The 17,337-nt window shown below is 44.0% G+C and overlaps 1 protein-coding gene across 2 annotated transcripts; it reads right to left on the bottom strand.

The window, feature by feature from the left end:
• Positions 1 to 505: 505 nt before the first annotated feature.
• On the bottom strand, positions 506 to 15,326 carry LOC112313576 (zinc finger protein 418). 2 transcript variants are annotated; one of them, XM_024570166.3, is made up of 3 exons: positions 15,053 to 15,326; positions 13,839 to 13,965; positions 506 to 8,460 (listed from the first exon to the last, which is right to left on the bottom strand). In XM_024570166.3, exons 1-3 carry the CDS (start codon positions 15,083 to 15,085, stop codon positions 6,395 to 6,397), a joined length of 2,226 nt encoding a protein of 741 aa, XP_024425934.2. In that variant the 5' UTR covers positions 15,086 to 15,326; the 3' UTR covers positions 506 to 6,394. The 2 variants fall into 2 exon arrangements, with proteins under 2 accessions (XP_024425934.2, XP_045059361.2); XM_045203426.2 differs by lacking the exon at positions 15,053 to 15,326 and adding an exon at positions 8,708 to 8,819 and having other exon boundaries at positions 13,839 to 13,955.
• Positions 15,327 to 17,337: the final 2,011 nt, after the last annotated feature.

Genomic DNA, 17,337 nt, shown 5'->3' with positions numbered 1-17,337 from the left:
CCGGGTCTTCCCTAGGAATCTTCTCAGGGTCTCAGCTCTGCACAGACCAGTCCATCAGCACCTAGGGGCTCATTAGAAATGTGACGTCTCAGCCCCAAACCCAAACCCATCCACTCACTTTGGGGGCAGGATGCAAGAATCCGTATTGTGAGACCCCCTTCAGGTGGTGTTGATGCAGAATAAAGGGAATTCCATCTCTTGCTGTGGGGCTATGGACAGGGCACCTGAGATTCATGTGACTTATCTGAGTCTCTCTCTTTTTTTTTTTTTTAATTTTTATTGTTATTCAATTACAGTTGTGTGCCTTTTCTCCCCATCCCCCCACCCCACCCCAGCTGAACCCACCTCCCTCCCCCACCTCCACCCTCCCCCTTGATTTTGTCCATGTGTCCTTTATAGTAGTTCCTGTACTGAGTCTCTTTTACAGCTGCAAAATTTCACAACTGAGGTTGCAAAAGTTTAGCAGGGCATGTTATTTTAATAATAATAAAAAACAATGTATAGAATGTCCAAATTTCTACTGTTTATTAATGGATTACTACCCCTTTATAAACATTGAAACTGAAAAGCACCACTAATTATTGTACATCCTGGAGAAAACCAAGGTTTCAAAGGTAGTGTCCATTTAGCTTTCTGCAAATGCAGGTTGCTGAATGTGTGGGTTTTAGAATGTGTTCCTATGCTGTATTTCTTAGTACAATAAAGTCACATTTTATCAATCTGCACTGAGATTTTCTCCATTAACAATATATTTTGGAAAACGGAATTGTTGAAAATTTGGAGCCTGACTTTTGCCCATCCCAACGTGATCTGCTCTGTGCGTCACGTAAAAAAGTGGTGAGGGCGTGGGCCGGGCGGAGGAGGGCAAAGGGGGAATATTTGGGACAACTGTAGAAGAATAACAATAAGGTATTTAAAAAAAATAAATAAGTGGTGAGAGCCCAGACCGGTGGGGCTCTGTGAACTGAGTGCCGGCCTGCAAACTGAAAGGCCGCTGGTTTGATTCCCAGGCACGTGCCTGGGTTGCAGGTGGGTCCCTGGTTGGGAGAATGGGAGGAGAGGCAATCATCAGTGTTTCTTTTTCTCCTTCCTTCTTAGACTTCAGAGAAGCAAAAACTCAGGGAGGAATATTCTTCCTAAATCACTTCTGTGAGGGAGCAACTGCCTTTAGGTGTCTGCTGGGGCCCCTGGGGCGCACCAGCCCGTGTCACAGAAACAGTGAGCCTCTGGATTTTCACTGTTGCGTCCCAGCATTCACCACCCTAAGCACTGCCTGGCTGGCCCTCTCCCTCACTGTCCCCTTGAAGATGTGGTCTCAGATAAGATGTGGCACTGTGACTTGAAGTATCTGCATCCACAGAAAAAAAGGGACTCACCCTCAGGGATGAGAAACTAGGGAGAGCCTGGTGCGGACCAAGCTGACACCGGGTGCCCAGAGGTTCATCCCTCAGCAGCTCCAGGGCCTGTCCTCCTCAGAGTCCCCACTGGGGACAGGAGAGATCAGCAGTGACCCCAGTGGCCAGAGCATCTTCCTGGGATCAGGGCGTCTGGAAAAGTGACCCAGAGTGGTGGTGAAAGGCATGGAAGGGAAAAACCTGTTGGAGACCGACCAACAATTACAGAAAAGAAAAGAGGAAAATCACCTGGAGTGCTCAGAAGACGAGAACTCCTTAGAGTGTAGGGGTGGGGCCTTGGCTGGTATGGCTTAGTTGGTTGGACTTTCTGTAGCCAAAAGGTTGTGGGTTTGATTCCCAGTCAGGGCACATGCCTGGGTTGTGGGTTTTGTTCCGTCTTGGCACATTCAATCTTGTCCAGGTGCGTATGGAGGGCAACCAATAGGTGCTTTTCCCTTGCATTGGTATTTCTCTCTCTCTTCCTGCATCTCTCTCAAAAAGCTATGGCAACATGTCCTCAGTTGAGGATAAAAAAAAATAAAAAACAGGTATGGGCCAGAGGAAGCAACTTAAAATAAAACATGTCTCCTCTGACAGTTACGTGAGGCCACTCAGCATCTCTAAGACCCCACATGTTCAAACAGCTCTCTCCATCCTGGCACGTTTGGATTCTTCTGTCTCCAGTGTGTGGAGCCTCTGCAACCTCCAGCCAGCTGGCAGCCTCACCTGTTCTCTGCCTGGTGTTTTCAAAGTCTCCCCCTGCAGGCATTTACTTTAGCTTTTGGCTTAACGTCATGGGACACAGTAGAATTTTTCAGCTCCTTCTCTGAGAACATCACTTCCACAGTGCAAGAATTTACACTCTGGGAACAGGCAAACAATACAAAGCAGGTCTAGATTTATTGTATTACTAGAATCCTGGACGTACGTGATGGAAATTGTTAATATGCAGAGTAAAACCTGTGGCCATGACGTTCTGCGTGTCATAAGCAATTTGAGGAAATGAGAAAATTTAGAAACAATGCACTGAACAGAAAAATGATGATGTTGTATGAGTAAAATTTTAACATGTCTTTGTTGTTTCGGGGTATTATTCATAAATGAGAAGGAAAATAGCCATAAATTAGAAAGGAAAAAAGACAGGTGCTATGAATAGAAACTGTACTAAAGAAGCTATACAGGTGACAAATAAGCAGATGGAAAAAAGCTCAGAAACCACAAATCCTCGGACAAGTGTGATAAAAATCGCACTGAGACAGCACACTGAAAGGGTAATTGTAAAGGCTGCGTGAAGTACCGGCAGAGATAGGAAAGAATAGGGGCTCTCATAAACTGCTGGTGGAAATGCAAACAGGAACGATCATTTTAGATTAGAGTTTGGCAGCGTCTTAAAAAGTTAAAGACTGCCTTGACCGGTGTAGCTCAATGGGCTAGGCATGCTCCTGCAAACTGAAAGGTCACCAGTTCGATTCCCAGTCAGGGCACATGCCTGGGTTACGGGTCAAGTCCCTGGTTAGGGGTGCAGAGAGGCAACCAATCAATGTTTCTCTCACACATCGGTGTTTCTTTCCCTCTCTCCCTCCCTTCCCCTCTCTGAAGATAAATAAAATCTTAAAAAAAAAAAAAAAGTTAAACACTTACCTACCCTGTGACTTAGGCATTTCACTTATGAGTTGTAACAGAGAAGTGAGTTTCCCACCATACATAGAATTGTAAAGAAAAATGTTTAGAGCAGCATTGTTTGCAATAGTTCCAAAACTGAAAATAGCCCCACTGACCCCGAACAGACGAATGGATAGTGCCATACATTCAGAGAACAAAATAATACAAACAAAAGAATGAAGTACTCCTGTAGGCATCATAGATGAATCTCAACAAATTAGGCATGACAGACGGAGGGGGAAAAAAGATTTAACACTTTTTAATTTGAATCATATAAAAGTCTAGAAAAATGCAATGTAATCTGTAAAAACTCTAAATCACTGGTTGCTGTGAGGCCCAGGAAGGGTATGGAGAGAGATTATAAAAAACGTCCTGGTCCTGGCTGGTGTGGATCAGTAGATTGACCACTGGCTTGTGAATCAAAAGGTTGGCGGTTCGATTCCCAGGCAGGGCACATGCCTGGGTTATGGGCCAGGTCACTAGTTGGGGCACACGAGAGGCAATCAATAGATGTTTCTCTCCCTCTCTTTCTTTCTCCCTTCCACTCTCTCTAAAAATAAATAAATAAAATCTTAAAAAAAAAAAAAAAGGCCCTGGATAAGTGGCTCATTTTGTTGAAGCGTTGTCCCTTACACCAATAGGTTGTGGGTTGGATCCCTGGTCAGGGCATTTCACAGAGGCACAAGATCGATGTTTCTCTCTCTAAAATCAGTAAATATATCCTTGGGTGAGAAAAAAAAAAAGAGGACACAAGGCAAATATGCAACTAACAAATGTTCACTATTATGGTTATGATGCGTTCACTGGTTCTTATACAAGGTAATATCAAACTGTAAACTGTAATAAGTTTTTTGCATATAATTTATACCTTACTAAAGCTTTAAGAATTTTTCAAATAAAAAACCTAGCCATGGCTAGTAGCTAAGTTGGTTGGAGCATTGTCTTGTACACCAAAAGGTCGCAAGTTCGATTCCCAGTCAGGGTACATACGTAGCTTGTGGGTTCAATCCCCAGCTGGAGTGCAGACGGGAGCCAACCTATCAATATTTCTCTCTCATATCGATGTCTCTCTCCCTTTCCTCCCTCTCTAAAATCAATAAACATATCCTTTGGTGAGGATTACAAAGAAAACAAAAATGTAGATTTTCTATTTTCAGAAAGTAAGCTGTGGTAACTCTGTATGGATTCCACAAGCTCTTCTGTCCCAGTGAGGCGTTTGGCTCGGAGCGAGTGAGCCATGAAGGACAGGTGTGGTCACTATCAGGACTGGGGTGGTGGTTTTGCAGGTTCAGACCTATGTCAAAACTTGTCCAATTGTACACTTCAAATATATACAGGTAGTCCATGCAAATTGGCAGTGAACTTTTAAAACATGGCTTAAAATTAAGTAACCAAATCTTTTTGGAAAATAGGACTGACCAGCTTATATTGACTCCACCATCTTTTTTCTCAGGCCCTCTAGGGGGCAGTATTGCCTCGATGGCATCAAATATAGCGAGTAATAAACATTTTCATCTGAGTCAACAAGAATGCTGCCTGTGTCAAGAACCACATCCCCAGAGTACAGGTCTCCGTCTTCTTCTTTCCTGATGGGTAGTAGTGGCTCTGAGGCAGACGTCACCAGCAGGTACAGGAACCCAGGAGGTCTTTTGATTATTTTTATTTTTTTTCTGACAATAACCTCAGCTACGCACAATAACTATGCCTAGGGTTCCTCAGATCTGTGTACACTTGTCACACAGTCACGATCACAGAAACATTTCTGGATGCACATTTGTTTTTTTAAAAAATATTTTATTTATTTATTTTTAGAGAGAGGGGAAGGGAGAAAAAGAGGGAGAGAAACATCAATGTGTGGTTGCCTCTCACGTGCCCCCCACTGGGGAGCTGGCCTGCAACCCAGTCATGTGACCCGACTGGGAACTGAACTGGCGACCCTTTGGTTCCCAGACCGGCGCTCAATCCAGCGAGCCGCACCAGCCAGGGCTCTGGATGCACATTCGAAGAGGCACATTCCATCTAGCTGGCTGCAGGCTCCTCCACTCCCTAATAGGCCTCCGTGTCTGCACTAACTATTCTTGTCCCTGTACCTAGTCTTTCAACAACTGACCCAGCCCAGAAAATTTTGGATGTCAGGGCACATGACTCTCTGTAGACCTAAAGATATCCCATCAACAGTGCTGGTGTAATCTGTGATATCTGCTGTGGGGAAAAATAAATCATGCTGCTTTCATAAGTACTTGAGGTTCTCACACCTGCCTTCCCCTCAGGGTCACCTCTAAGACTCCTACAGTACATGGTGCCTACACGAGGACCGGAAAGCCCTTCAGTCCTTTCTAGACGTCTGTGGACGGCCATGTAAATTTGGGCAAAACAGGCAAGTTATTTTCTGCCATCATACTCACTCCACAAGCAGAGAAGGTTCGAGACCCTTAAAAAGGTGTTCATCTCATGTTCTGACTAGTGTGGCTCGGTTGGTTGGTGGTTGTGCTGCAAGTAGAAAGGCTGCTGCTTCCTTTCTTGGTCGGAGCACAGGCTTGAATTGTGGGTTCAGTCTGGGCTGCACACAAGGCAGCTGATCAGTGTTTCTCTCTCCTATTGATATTTTTCTCCCATTATTTCTCCTTCCTTCCCTCTCTAAAAAGTAAATAAAAAAAAAAAGTTGTTCCCGTCCTTATGCTTGCAGAGCTCAAATCAGTTTATAAACGACCTAGTACAATAAAAAGAACCAAGATTAAAAGTCATTAAAAGATTAAGGCCTCTATTATTGTACAAGCCAAAGCAATGTGCAGCAGGCACGTCCCAAGATCATGATCTGGAAGCTGAAACACCTCATCACAAGTATCACATGAGATGAAAACATCCCTAAAACACGTGGTCATTTCTGTGCAAGCTGAGTGCGGAAATCACGATATTCTCCAGGCCAACACGTGGACCCAGGTCCATGACCAAATTATTCATAAAGGGAAACTGACCCGCTAAGGGCTCCAGGCATTTCTATTTCCAATCAGACACATGAAACCAGAGGTCAGCTTCCCTGAGCACATTAGGGTGTTGACTGATGCAACTCTGTGGACCTGTACTGTGGTAAAGGTGAAAGGACTATAGCCACAGAATGCAGTTCTAACATAAAACCAGGAAAAGCAAGTCAGAAAACAAGGGCAAGTCAGAAAATACAACATATTTACACACACTTCCCATATAAATGAAAATTCTGGGGAATTGCCCCACTGTGCACATTTAGATGTAAGAGTTTCATTTCAGACAGATGGGTCCTCCAAGAGCTTCCTCCAGGGTTGCTATTATACTGAACAGAAAATTGAACGTTCTCAACACATTTAAGGCTTTTTCCTAGTGTGAACTCTCTGATGATAACGAAGTTTGGAACTAGAGATAAAAGTTTTCCCACATTCACTGCATTCATAAGGCCTTTCACCAGTGTGAACTCGCTGATGATAACGCAATAGGGAACTATAGATAAAAGATTTCCCACATTCACTGCACTCATAAGGCCTTTCTCCTGTGTGAAGTCGCTGATGACAACGAAGTTTGGAACTATAGATAAAAGATTTTCCACACTCACTGCACTTATAAGGTCTTTCACCAGTGTGAAGTCGCTGATGATAACGAAGTTTGGAACTATAAATAAAAAATTTCCCACATTCACTGCACTCATAAGGCCTTTCCCCTGTGTGAACTCTCTGATGATAACGGAGGGTGGAACCAGAGGAAAAAGATTTCCCACACTGATTGCACTTAAAAGGCTTTTCTCTTTTATGAACTGTCTGATGAGAACAGAAGGTGTCACTACTGGCAAAAGATTTCTCACATTCACTGCACTCAAACGGCCTTCCTCCAGGATGAACTCTCCGATGTTTTGCAAGGCTACTGCTTGTGGTGAAAGACTTCCCACATTCAGCGCACTCATAAGGCCTTTCTCCAGTGTGAATTCTCCGATGACAATGAAGGCCATTGATCCTGGTAAAGGATTTCCCACATTCACTGCACTCATAAGGTTTTTCTCCAGTGTGAACACTCTGATGACAATGAAGACCATAGTTCCTGGTAAAAGATTTCCCACATTCACTGCACTTATAAGGCTTTTCTCCTGAATGTGTTTTCAGATGATATTGGAAGGTAGACCGCGAGATAAAAGATTTCCCACATTCACTGCATTGATAAGGTCTTTTCCCCGAGTGAACACTATGATGATATCGAAGGGCAGAACTAGTGGTAAAAGATTTCTGACATTCGCTGCACTCATAAGGCCTTTTTCCTAGATGGCCTTGCTCATGATACTTAAGGGTGAAGCTATTAGTAAAAGATTTGCCACATATACTGCACACATAAGGCTTTTCTCCAGTGTGAGTTTTCTGGTGTCGAACAAGTTTCCACCTATTGTTAAAGGATTTCCCACACTCGCTGCAGTCATAATGCCTTTCTCCTGTGTGAACTTTCTGATGATAACAAAGGGCAATAAAAGTGATATAAGATTTCCCACATTCACTACACCGATAAGGCTTTTCTCCAGTGTGAACTCTCTGATATTGATTAAAAATTGAGCTGTGACTAAAAGATTGTGCACATTCACCGCACATGTAATTTCCTTGTCCATTATGCCGTTTCCGTGAATGAATGACAGATTTGAGGCTTAAGGATTTTCCACATTTGCTGCACTTGCACTGCCTTGGTCCTGTTTGAATTTTTTGATGCCGATGGAAGGTGGAGGTTTCAGTAAAAGATTTTCCACTTTTGCCACACACAAGGAAACTTTTCCCAGTGTGGCCTCTGCAGTGTGTGACAAATGAGGATTTGAACCTGAATGTTTTTCCACATTCACTGCACACAAAACACTGTCTCCCGGTATGAACAGCCTGGTCCTCAAATATGTGTTGGGAGTTAAAGGCTTTCTTGCTTTCCCCCGAAGTGTAAAGACTTTTTCTGCTTTGTAATGTTGCTTCCCACTGGGTGCCTTTGTTCGGTTCCTGCGCTTTATGGGTGTCCTGCCGCTGCTGATGTCCCGAGCTGGCCAGGAAGTCCTCCTCAACCTTGCCGCAAGTAAAGGGCTTCCCCAGCACGTGGATTCTACAGTTCTTCACAAATGAGGCCCTGTCCACACTACTTCCAAAGGGTTTCTGTCCCATGTGCACGTCCCAGTGTTGTTGACACTCTGCACTGAAATAAAATCGTTTTGCACATGCCCCGCACCTCAGCAGTGGTGGGCTCTGTTGTGTGCCCTGCTGCTCAACCAAGTTGAAAATGTCTCTCAGCACAGGCCCACAACTCTCACAGGGGTGGCTCTTCTGGGAAGACACAGCTGCCTTGACATTCCTTGCCTGTGACAATTGTACAGAAACGTTCTCTTCAGTGGGAGCCTCCACATCCTCTGCTCCACAGCAGCAACCTGGACAAAATAAATAAATAAATGCTGTAGAAGTACCTGTTGACAATAGAAAGGAGAGGATCACACACATCCACATGTCATACGTAGGCATGAATACATAAACTCTTTTTCAAAACAAGGATGTTCAGTTGAAGAACTGGCTCACTGTTGTATGGTACAGGGCTTGTGAGTCGCAAAATAATGGAAACCACGCCATGGGAAGGATACACAGACAGGGCATGACACACAGAAGAGAGGCAGGGCTTACAGTATATTTCCTCTGCCAACAGCTTCCTGCACATCCCTCTCCGCTGCTGACGTGAGGCTGGGTAGAAGCATGCATGCAAGCCCGTTACCATCCAATTGCAAGATATCAGCTGCTGTACAAGGTCAATATATAGATTTGTGAACAACTCAGAGCACAATACGTGAGCGTCAACGTTTAGGAGTATTACAGAAAGAGGGATGAGAGAGCAGGTGAAATGTGGGGTCAACAGAGGTGGAAATATCCCTGGGGCTGGAAAACACTGGGGAAGTGACCGGTAGTAGAACTGACAAGTGAGGACTGTGTCAAAGCTGGAAAAGGAAGAGCAGAAATTGGTGTGGCTACTGGTAATGACACTAAAACTCTGGATTAAAAAAGTTAGGTTCCTGGTATGATCTGAACGAGGTCCTGACTTCATAATCTCCACAGCTGTCACTCACCAGGACCACACCCCCTGGTAGCCCACTGTGCCATGGCTGGAGAGAGATCCATCCTGTGGTATGTGCAGAAAGGACCCTTCCCCGAAAGTCCTAGCAGGGCAGCTACATAGAACATGAAGGATGAAAGGAAAAAACAAGAACAATGAATGGCCAGCACTGTCCCAGAGCAACAAAGCAGAGAACAGACCCAGAAAAGACATGTAGGTGAGTCATGTCAGCACAATGGTGGAAGAAACCAGCTTTCGTTACCAACAACAAAACATTAAGACAACTATCCACAAACAAAACTGGTTCTTGAAGTCTCAACAGTATGATTAAGATACTACCGCAGCACAGTAGAGCAAACAATATAACTACACAAATAAAAAAATAATATGGCCTTGACCAGGCAGCTCAGTTGGTTAGAATATCATCCTGATACACCGAGGATAGGGGTTTGATTACTGGTCCCGGTACATACGAAAAACAGCCAATGAATGCATAAAGAAATGGAACAATAAATTGATTTCTTTCTCTCTCTCCTTCTTACTCTCATTCCCTGTCTCTAAAATAGTCATTAAATTAAAAAAAATTAGGTGTAGAAGGTATATATTTCAATATCAAAAAGGCCATATATGATTACCCTCAGCTACCAGCACATTCAATAGTGACAAGTTAAATGCTTTCCTTTAAGATCAGGAACAAGTAGAGGATGTACACCCTCAGCACGGCTTGTCAAAATAGTAGTGAAAGTTTTAGCCTGAACAATAAGACACAAAAAGAAATGAAAGAGATCCTAACTAAAAAGTAGTAAAACTTTATGTGCTTGCAGATTACATGATCTTATATAAAGAAAATCCAAAGAACTCCACCAAAAAACGCGCCAGAACGAATAAACAAGCCCAGTAAATTTGCAGAACCCATAATCCACATACAGAAATCAGCTGATCTGTACACTAACAACAAAATATCCAAATAAAAAGTTAAGAAATCAGTCTCATTTACAACAGCATTAAAACAATAAAACACTTAGGAATAGAGTTCATCAACAAGGTAGATGATCTGGATTCCAATACCTGTAAGACAGTGAGGAAAGAAACTGAAGACACAAACTAATAAAGAGACATCCTATGTCCTTGGATTGGAAGAATTATTATTGTTAAAATATCTCTACTAATTGAAGCAACCTAACCACTCAATGCAATCTTTACCAAACTCCAATGGCATTTTTACCAGAAATACAAAAAGAATCCTAAAATTCAAACCACAAATGATCTGTACAGTCAAAGCAATTTTGAGCAAGATGATCAAATGGTAGAGTCAGAGGCAATATACCTCATGATTTAAACCATATAATAAAACAACAGTAATCAAAACAGACACAAATAGACACATAGACACACAGACCTAAGAAAGAGAATACAGACAGCACAGAAATTAACCCACATGTGTGGTCAACTACCCTTTGACAAGCACACCCACAACACACAATAAAGAAAAGGTGGGTTCTGTGACAAACAGTGTTGACAAAACCGGATATGCACCTGCAAGAAAAGACACTGGAGTCCTACCCTACCCTACTCACAAAAATTAACTCAAAACGCATTAAAGTCTTAAATGTAACACATAAAAATGTAAAACTCCTTGGAAAAACAAAAGGCTTCTTGACATTGGTTTTGGCAGTGATTTTTTGGATGAACCAAAAGCAGACAACAAAGGCAAAAATAAATAAGCCAGACTACATCAAGCTAAAAAGCTCCTTCATAGCAAAGAAAGCAATCAATAAAATGAGAAAATATTTGTAAATACTGTCTCATAGGGGTAATTCTCTAAAATATATAAGATGCTTGTCCAACTCAATAGCAAAAAAAAGTAATAGTAATGAAAATCCAATTAAAAAAATAAACATTTTTCAAAGACCCCAAAATAGACAGCCACTGCAGTACCATGAGCTCCACAGAGACAGTGCCAGGGCAAGTGTGAGCCAGGCAGGCACTCGGGTGGCAGTGCGCTCGCTGAGGAAAAGTAATTAAACCTGGGCAAAGGAGATCCTAAGAAGCCGAGAGGAAAAGTGTCAGCATGAGCTTTCTTTGTGCAAACCCGCCAGGAGGAACACAGGAGCAAGAACCCAGATGCTTCAGTCCACTTCTCAGAGTGTTCTAAGAAGTGCTCAGAGAGGTGGAAGACCATGTTCACTAGAGGAGAAAAGGAAATCTGAAGACATGCCAAAGGTGGGCAAGGCCCACTATGAAAAAGAAATCAGACCTTATATCCCTCCTAAAGGGGAAACAAAGAAGGAATTCAAGGATCCCAATGCCCCCAACAGGTCTTCTTCGGCCTTCTTGTTTTGTTCTGAGTACCACCCCAAATCAAAGGACAGCGTCCTGGCCTGTCCACTGGTGATGTTGCAGAGAAGCTGGGGGAGATGTGGAATAATACCGCTACAGGTGGCCAGCAGCCTTACTAAAAAGAAGGATGCTAAGCTGAAAGTGGAGCATGGAAGGAATATCGCTGCATACTGAGCCAAAGGAAAGCCTGATGCAGTGAAAAGGGAGTTGCCAAGTCTACAAAAAAGCAAAAAAAGAAAAAGAAAAAGTAGAAAGAGGAAGAAGATGAGAAAGTTGAAGAGGATGATGAGGAAAAGGAAGATGCAGAAAATGAAGATTAAAAAATGATGAAAATGGTGGTGGTTGTAGCATATTTTTCTTGTCTATAAAGCATTTAACACCCTTGTACATAACTCACTCCTTTTAAAGAAAAAAATGGAAATGTAAAGCTGTGTAAGATTTGTTTTTAAACTATACAGTATCCTTTTTAAATGTAGTTAACACACTACTGAAAAGTTTCTTTTTAAGATTATATTTACTTATTTTTTGAGAGAGGTGAAGGGAGGGAGAAAGAGAGGGAGAGAAACATTGATGTGTGAGACAAACACCAATTGGGTGCCTATCACACGCCCCCAGCTGGGGACCTTGCCCAAAACCCAGGCATGTGCCCTGATGGGCAATCAAACCAGCAACCTTTCAGTTCACAGCCCAGTGCAAAATCCACTGAGCCGCACCAGCCAGGGCCTGGTGCTCGTTTTAATAGTACCGTCCTTGTCTGGTAGACCATGGGCTTGTAAATTGGCATGGAAATTAAAAGCAGGTTTTTCTTGGTGCTCAGCCCTAATTAGTCATACGTGGGGATGGTACTACTTCATCTTCAATGGTCTCTGGTGCAGCTTATATGAAATAATTGTTGTTTTGTAACTGAATACCACTTTGTGATTGCAAATCAAAGCTGCAGCTGTTTTGTGACATTCTAAATGCTTCCAAGAAAATACAATTTTATTTTTTAATGTTGTGAAAAATCTAAAAACCGCTAACAGATATATAAAAAATATTCTTCATCACTAATCATCAGGGAAATGCAAATCAAAACCACAATGATATTACCTCTCGCCTAATAAGATGGCTAATATCAAAAGAGCAGAAATAAGTGTTGGTGATGACGTAGATATAATAAAACACTTGTACACTACAGCTGGAATGTAAAAAAAATAAATAAAAGAATAGAAAAATAGAATGCCAGGGGTGTAGGGGAAAATGGGAATTTGGTCAAAAAGTACAAATGTTTCTTTAGGAGTTTTGAGGATGAAAGTAGGAGTGTGATAACTATATGTAATGTTCTATACTTGAAATGTGCTGAAAGTAGACCTTAAGCATTCTTAGCATAAAAAAATAGGGTGCCCGGCCAGGTGGCTCAGGCGGTTGGAGCACTGTACTGGACACTGACGGTCGCACCCAGTCAGTGGACATACCTAGGCTGTGTGTTTGCTGCTCAGTTGGGGCGCACATGGAAGGCAACCGACTGATGTTTCTCTCTCTCTCTGTCCTTTCCTCTTTCAGTAAAATCAGTAAGGAAATATATCCTCAGGTGAAGATTTAAAAAATAATAAATAATAATAAGGTAACTTTACATGGTGATGGATGTTTTATTAACTTCACTGTGACAAGTATTCCACCATACACACACACACACATAAATCAGGACATTATATACTTTAACATATACAAGTTAATATCTCAACAAGGCTGAAAAAAAAAAACAGATTTAAACACTACACACTGTTCAGTAGAGTGTTAAATAAAAAGCCATGGTTCAGATAAGCATGGCCATGGCAACACCTGCGACTCCTGGCCCGGGCAGGCGGGAGGAGATGATGGCAAAGGAAGGGATCCCCCGTGACTGGGGTGGTTCAGTGGTTTGGGTAACATCCCGCAAGGCAAAAACTCGCAGGTTTGATTCCTGGTCGGGGCACATGCCTGGGTTGTGGGTTCGGTCCTAGGTTGGGGCGCGTTGAAGAGACAAGAGATCAATATTTCTCTCTCACATTGATGTTTCTCCCTCCCTTCCCATGTATCTAAAACATAAATAAATAAAAGTCCTTATAGAAAAAAAAAGGACTCAAGCCCTGAGATACAGAAGTGATGTGGATCTGGACACATTAACCCAGACACTGAGAGGGCAAGCATGGTGAATCCACTAAGCTCAATGCCACAGTACTGACCTTGAATCCTTCCCTAAAAGGGTTCAGGACTGGGACTGCAGAGAGAGAAGAGGGCAGTGCAAACACACCAGCCCCAGCAATACAGCAACTACCCAGAAAACAGTGCCTATGGTCCGCACCTGAATACTAAGAGGGGTGGGGATGGTGAGGCCGTGGGTCTTACCCAGAGAAGATATAAGTGAAAAGTTCTCCAGCATCACACGGAGGTACAGGCGTCTCTGAGTCTCATCAAGCAGCCTCCATTCCTCCCCGGAGAAGTGCATGGCAATGTCCTCAAAGGTCACACTGGCCTGTTATCACGGGGACAGGAAAAAACATGAGCTTTCTGTCTCTGAGAACCCACAACCCACATCCCCACACATCTGTCCCACACCCACCCTCCTCCAAAGCTGCCTCCTCAGAGGAATTCCACTCATGCCCGCCCTACCCTCAGGTCCCTTTTTATTCATTATGTTCAGCCCTCAGCCTCAAAAAGCAGGGAGGCACAGAGATGTAATCCAGTTCTGGTCCTGGCTTGTAGGGTCCCATCCATCCATCCTGTCATTAATTCCCTTTGGCATCTCTGCATTGTGACAAAGTACCGACAAATGTGGGCTCATGCTTCACCCTTCAGTGCCCAACACTAGGTCTCTGGAACAACAACTCACTTTTTCTCAACACGCACAGCATTCTGTAGACTGTCCCTCTGACACCTTCAGTCCCCACCTGAGCTCCCACAGGTACACATTTGTGGAGATGCTGCTTTGAAACCCTCCTCTATACATCTGGCTCTTGCTTCAGTATTCGCCTCCCAAAAGCACATGTGAACTTCAGATGCCCACGACCCCCTTCCACTGGTGTGCTGTTCTCAGAAGCCTCAACGGGCTCTCTCCACACAACCTTCTACCCAAATCCCAGTCCCAATGGTCTCCATGCCAGGCCCAGTGACACTCAAAAATAACCATACGTGTCCCAGACCTTAGCCACCAGCAAATCTGAAACTCCCCCAGACCCCATCACAGCAGAGCACACACACGGGGGGATCCAGCTCTAGCGAACAAGCAGCTTTGCCCTCAGTGTCAAGTCATCTCAGTTACTCCTCTGCCTCCAGAACCATCGCGTCCACTCGTCCCATCGAAGCCTTCGTCACCTGCCACACAGTTACCGTGACCACCTCCTTCCTTCACTTGCATTTCTGTGTGCGGCACCCTCATCAGGGGCAGAACAAGGGAAAAAAACCTTATTCTGCAGCCTGTTCTTTCTGACCAAGCAGCATTGCCAGGAGGACCCGCATTCCGCCACCTAAACGCCCGGGCTGCTGAACGTGACTGGGACCCAGCCCCCCGGGCTGCAGGGCTCGGTGGGGGGAAGGGGCAGGGCCCGGGGACGCGCACTCACCTCGGCCGGGCGCCGCCGCGGAGCCGCCGCCATCGCGCTCTGAGCGGGAGCGGCGGGGGCGAGGGCGCCCAGCACGGCCGTCCTCCTCGCCGGGGCCCTGGGCGCAGGTCCCACCGTGGCGGTGCTTCTGAGCGTCGTTCCGCGGCCGCGCGGCGAGGACTAGGTGTCTCTCCCGCTTTCTCCGTTTTGTCACCTCAGTACCGTCACAGCCTTCTGAAGGCAGAATACACGCACAAGAATGGCAGCAAGAATTGTTGCCAGGACAAAGATGCCAGAAGTCCCTCCCCAAGTCGCTGAATCTCAGGAAAATGCTTTCTTCTTGATCTGTCATTGGCTCAACTCAGCACAGAGTTTTTTGGGTAATGTAGTTCTCATTGCTCTAAAGGCGACAGGGTGGGGATTCTTCACCCTAAGCCACTGGAATGTGTGCCACTGGAAGGATGCTGTAAAGCGACGCTGCTACAGCGACGGAAGGGCTTTCCTTGTTGCTAATTGCAGCCAAAACACAACCCTGACGCCATCTGCCCGAAGTCAGGGTCAGGGCTCAGGCCCACAGGACTGCCCCCCACTACTTCGGATACCAGTTGCAAGTCCAGGTGTTACCTGTGCTTCAGAACGACAGGCTATTTACTATTTTGTGTAATTCTCTCCCAAGGATATGTTTACTATTATTTTTTTTTTAATTTTTAGGGAGGAAGGGAAAGAGAAACATCCATCGGTTCTGTCCGGTATGGACCTTGACCAGGGATAGAACCTGCAACAAAGGGAAGTAGGCTGGCCAAGAACCCGCAACCTTTTGTGTATGGGATCCTGCTCCTACCACTTGAGCCACCTGGCTAGGGCACAGCAGGCTTTTAAAATTATTATTATATTTTATTGATTGTGCTATAACTGTTGTCCCAATTTTCCTCCTTTGCCCTCCTCCACCCAACACCACCCCTCTCTGGCAGTCCCCCACCCCACCTTAGTTCACGTCCATAGGTGACACATATAAGTTCTTTGGCAACTCCATTTCCTACACTGTTCTTAACATCCTCCTGCCTGTTCTGTAGCTACCGATTTGTATTTCTTAATCTCTCTACCTTTTCCCCAAAACCCCTGCCCCCTGGCAACCCTCCAAATGCTCTCCATATCCATGATTCCTGTTCGCTTAGTTTGTTTTTAGATTCAATTATTGATAGTTATGTATTTATTACCGTTTTAATTTTCATAATTTTGATCTTTTTTCTTAAGTAAATCCCTTCAACATTTCATATGGGGGGTTCTGGGTGGATGGGGTCAGAGGGGGAACATTGAGACAACTGCATTAGCATAATCAATAAAATATAATTAAAAAACAATCATATAATAATAGTTTAGTAATGAACTCCTTTAGCTTTACCTTGTCTGTGAAGCATTTTATCTGCCTTTTGATTCTAAATGATAGCTTTGCTGGATACAGTAATCTAGGTTGTAGATCCTTGCTTTTCATTATTTTAAATACTTTTTGCCAGCCCTGTCTGGTGTGGCTCACTGGATTGAGCATCGGCCTGCGAACCAACGGCCGCTGGTTCGATTCCCAGTCAGGGCACATGCCTGGGTTGTGGGCCAGGTCCCCAGTAGTGGGCACATGAGAGGCACATTGATGTTTCCCTCCCTCTCTTTCTCCCTCCCTTCCCCACTCTAAAAACAAATAAATAAAATCTTTTAAAAAATACTTTGTACCAGTCCCTTCTATTCTACAAAGTTTCTTTTGAGAAATCAGGGGACAGTCTTATGGGAACTCCCCTGTAGGTAACTAACTGCATTTCTCTTGGTGCTTTTAATAGTCTCTTTTTATCTTTAATCTTTGGCAATTTAATTATGATGTGTCTCGGTGTGGTCGTCTTCTGTCCATCTTGTTTAGGACTCTGCGCTTCCTAGACTTCTATGTCTATTTCCTTCACCAAATTAGGGAAGTTTTGTTTTATTAGTTTTTTCAAATAACTTCCAATTTCTTGTCTTTCTCATGTCCTTCCGGCACCCCTATGATGTGAATGTTGGTATGCTTGAAGATGCCCCAGAGGCTCCTGACACTATGCTCATTTTTTTGGATTCTTTTTCTTCTTGCTGTTTTCCTTGGGAGTCTTTGGCTTTCTTATGATCCGAATCACTGATTTGATTCTCAGCTTCATCCACTCCACTCTTGATTCCCGGTAAATTGTTCTTTATTTCAATTAGTGTATCTTTCATTTTTGATTGGATCATTTTAAGCTGTTGAAGTGTCCACTGTATTTCTTGAGATCCTTACAACCAGTGTTCTCAAC

Source organism: Desmodus rotundus, chromosome 12 (assembly GCF_022682495.2).
Source record: "Desmodus rotundus isolate HL8 chromosome 12, HLdesRot8A.1, whole genome shotgun sequence".
Taxonomy (NCBI): domain Eukaryota; kingdom Metazoa; phylum Chordata; class Mammalia; order Chiroptera; family Phyllostomidae; genus Desmodus; species Desmodus rotundus.
This window is presented reverse-complemented; position numbering and strand designations above follow the sequence as displayed.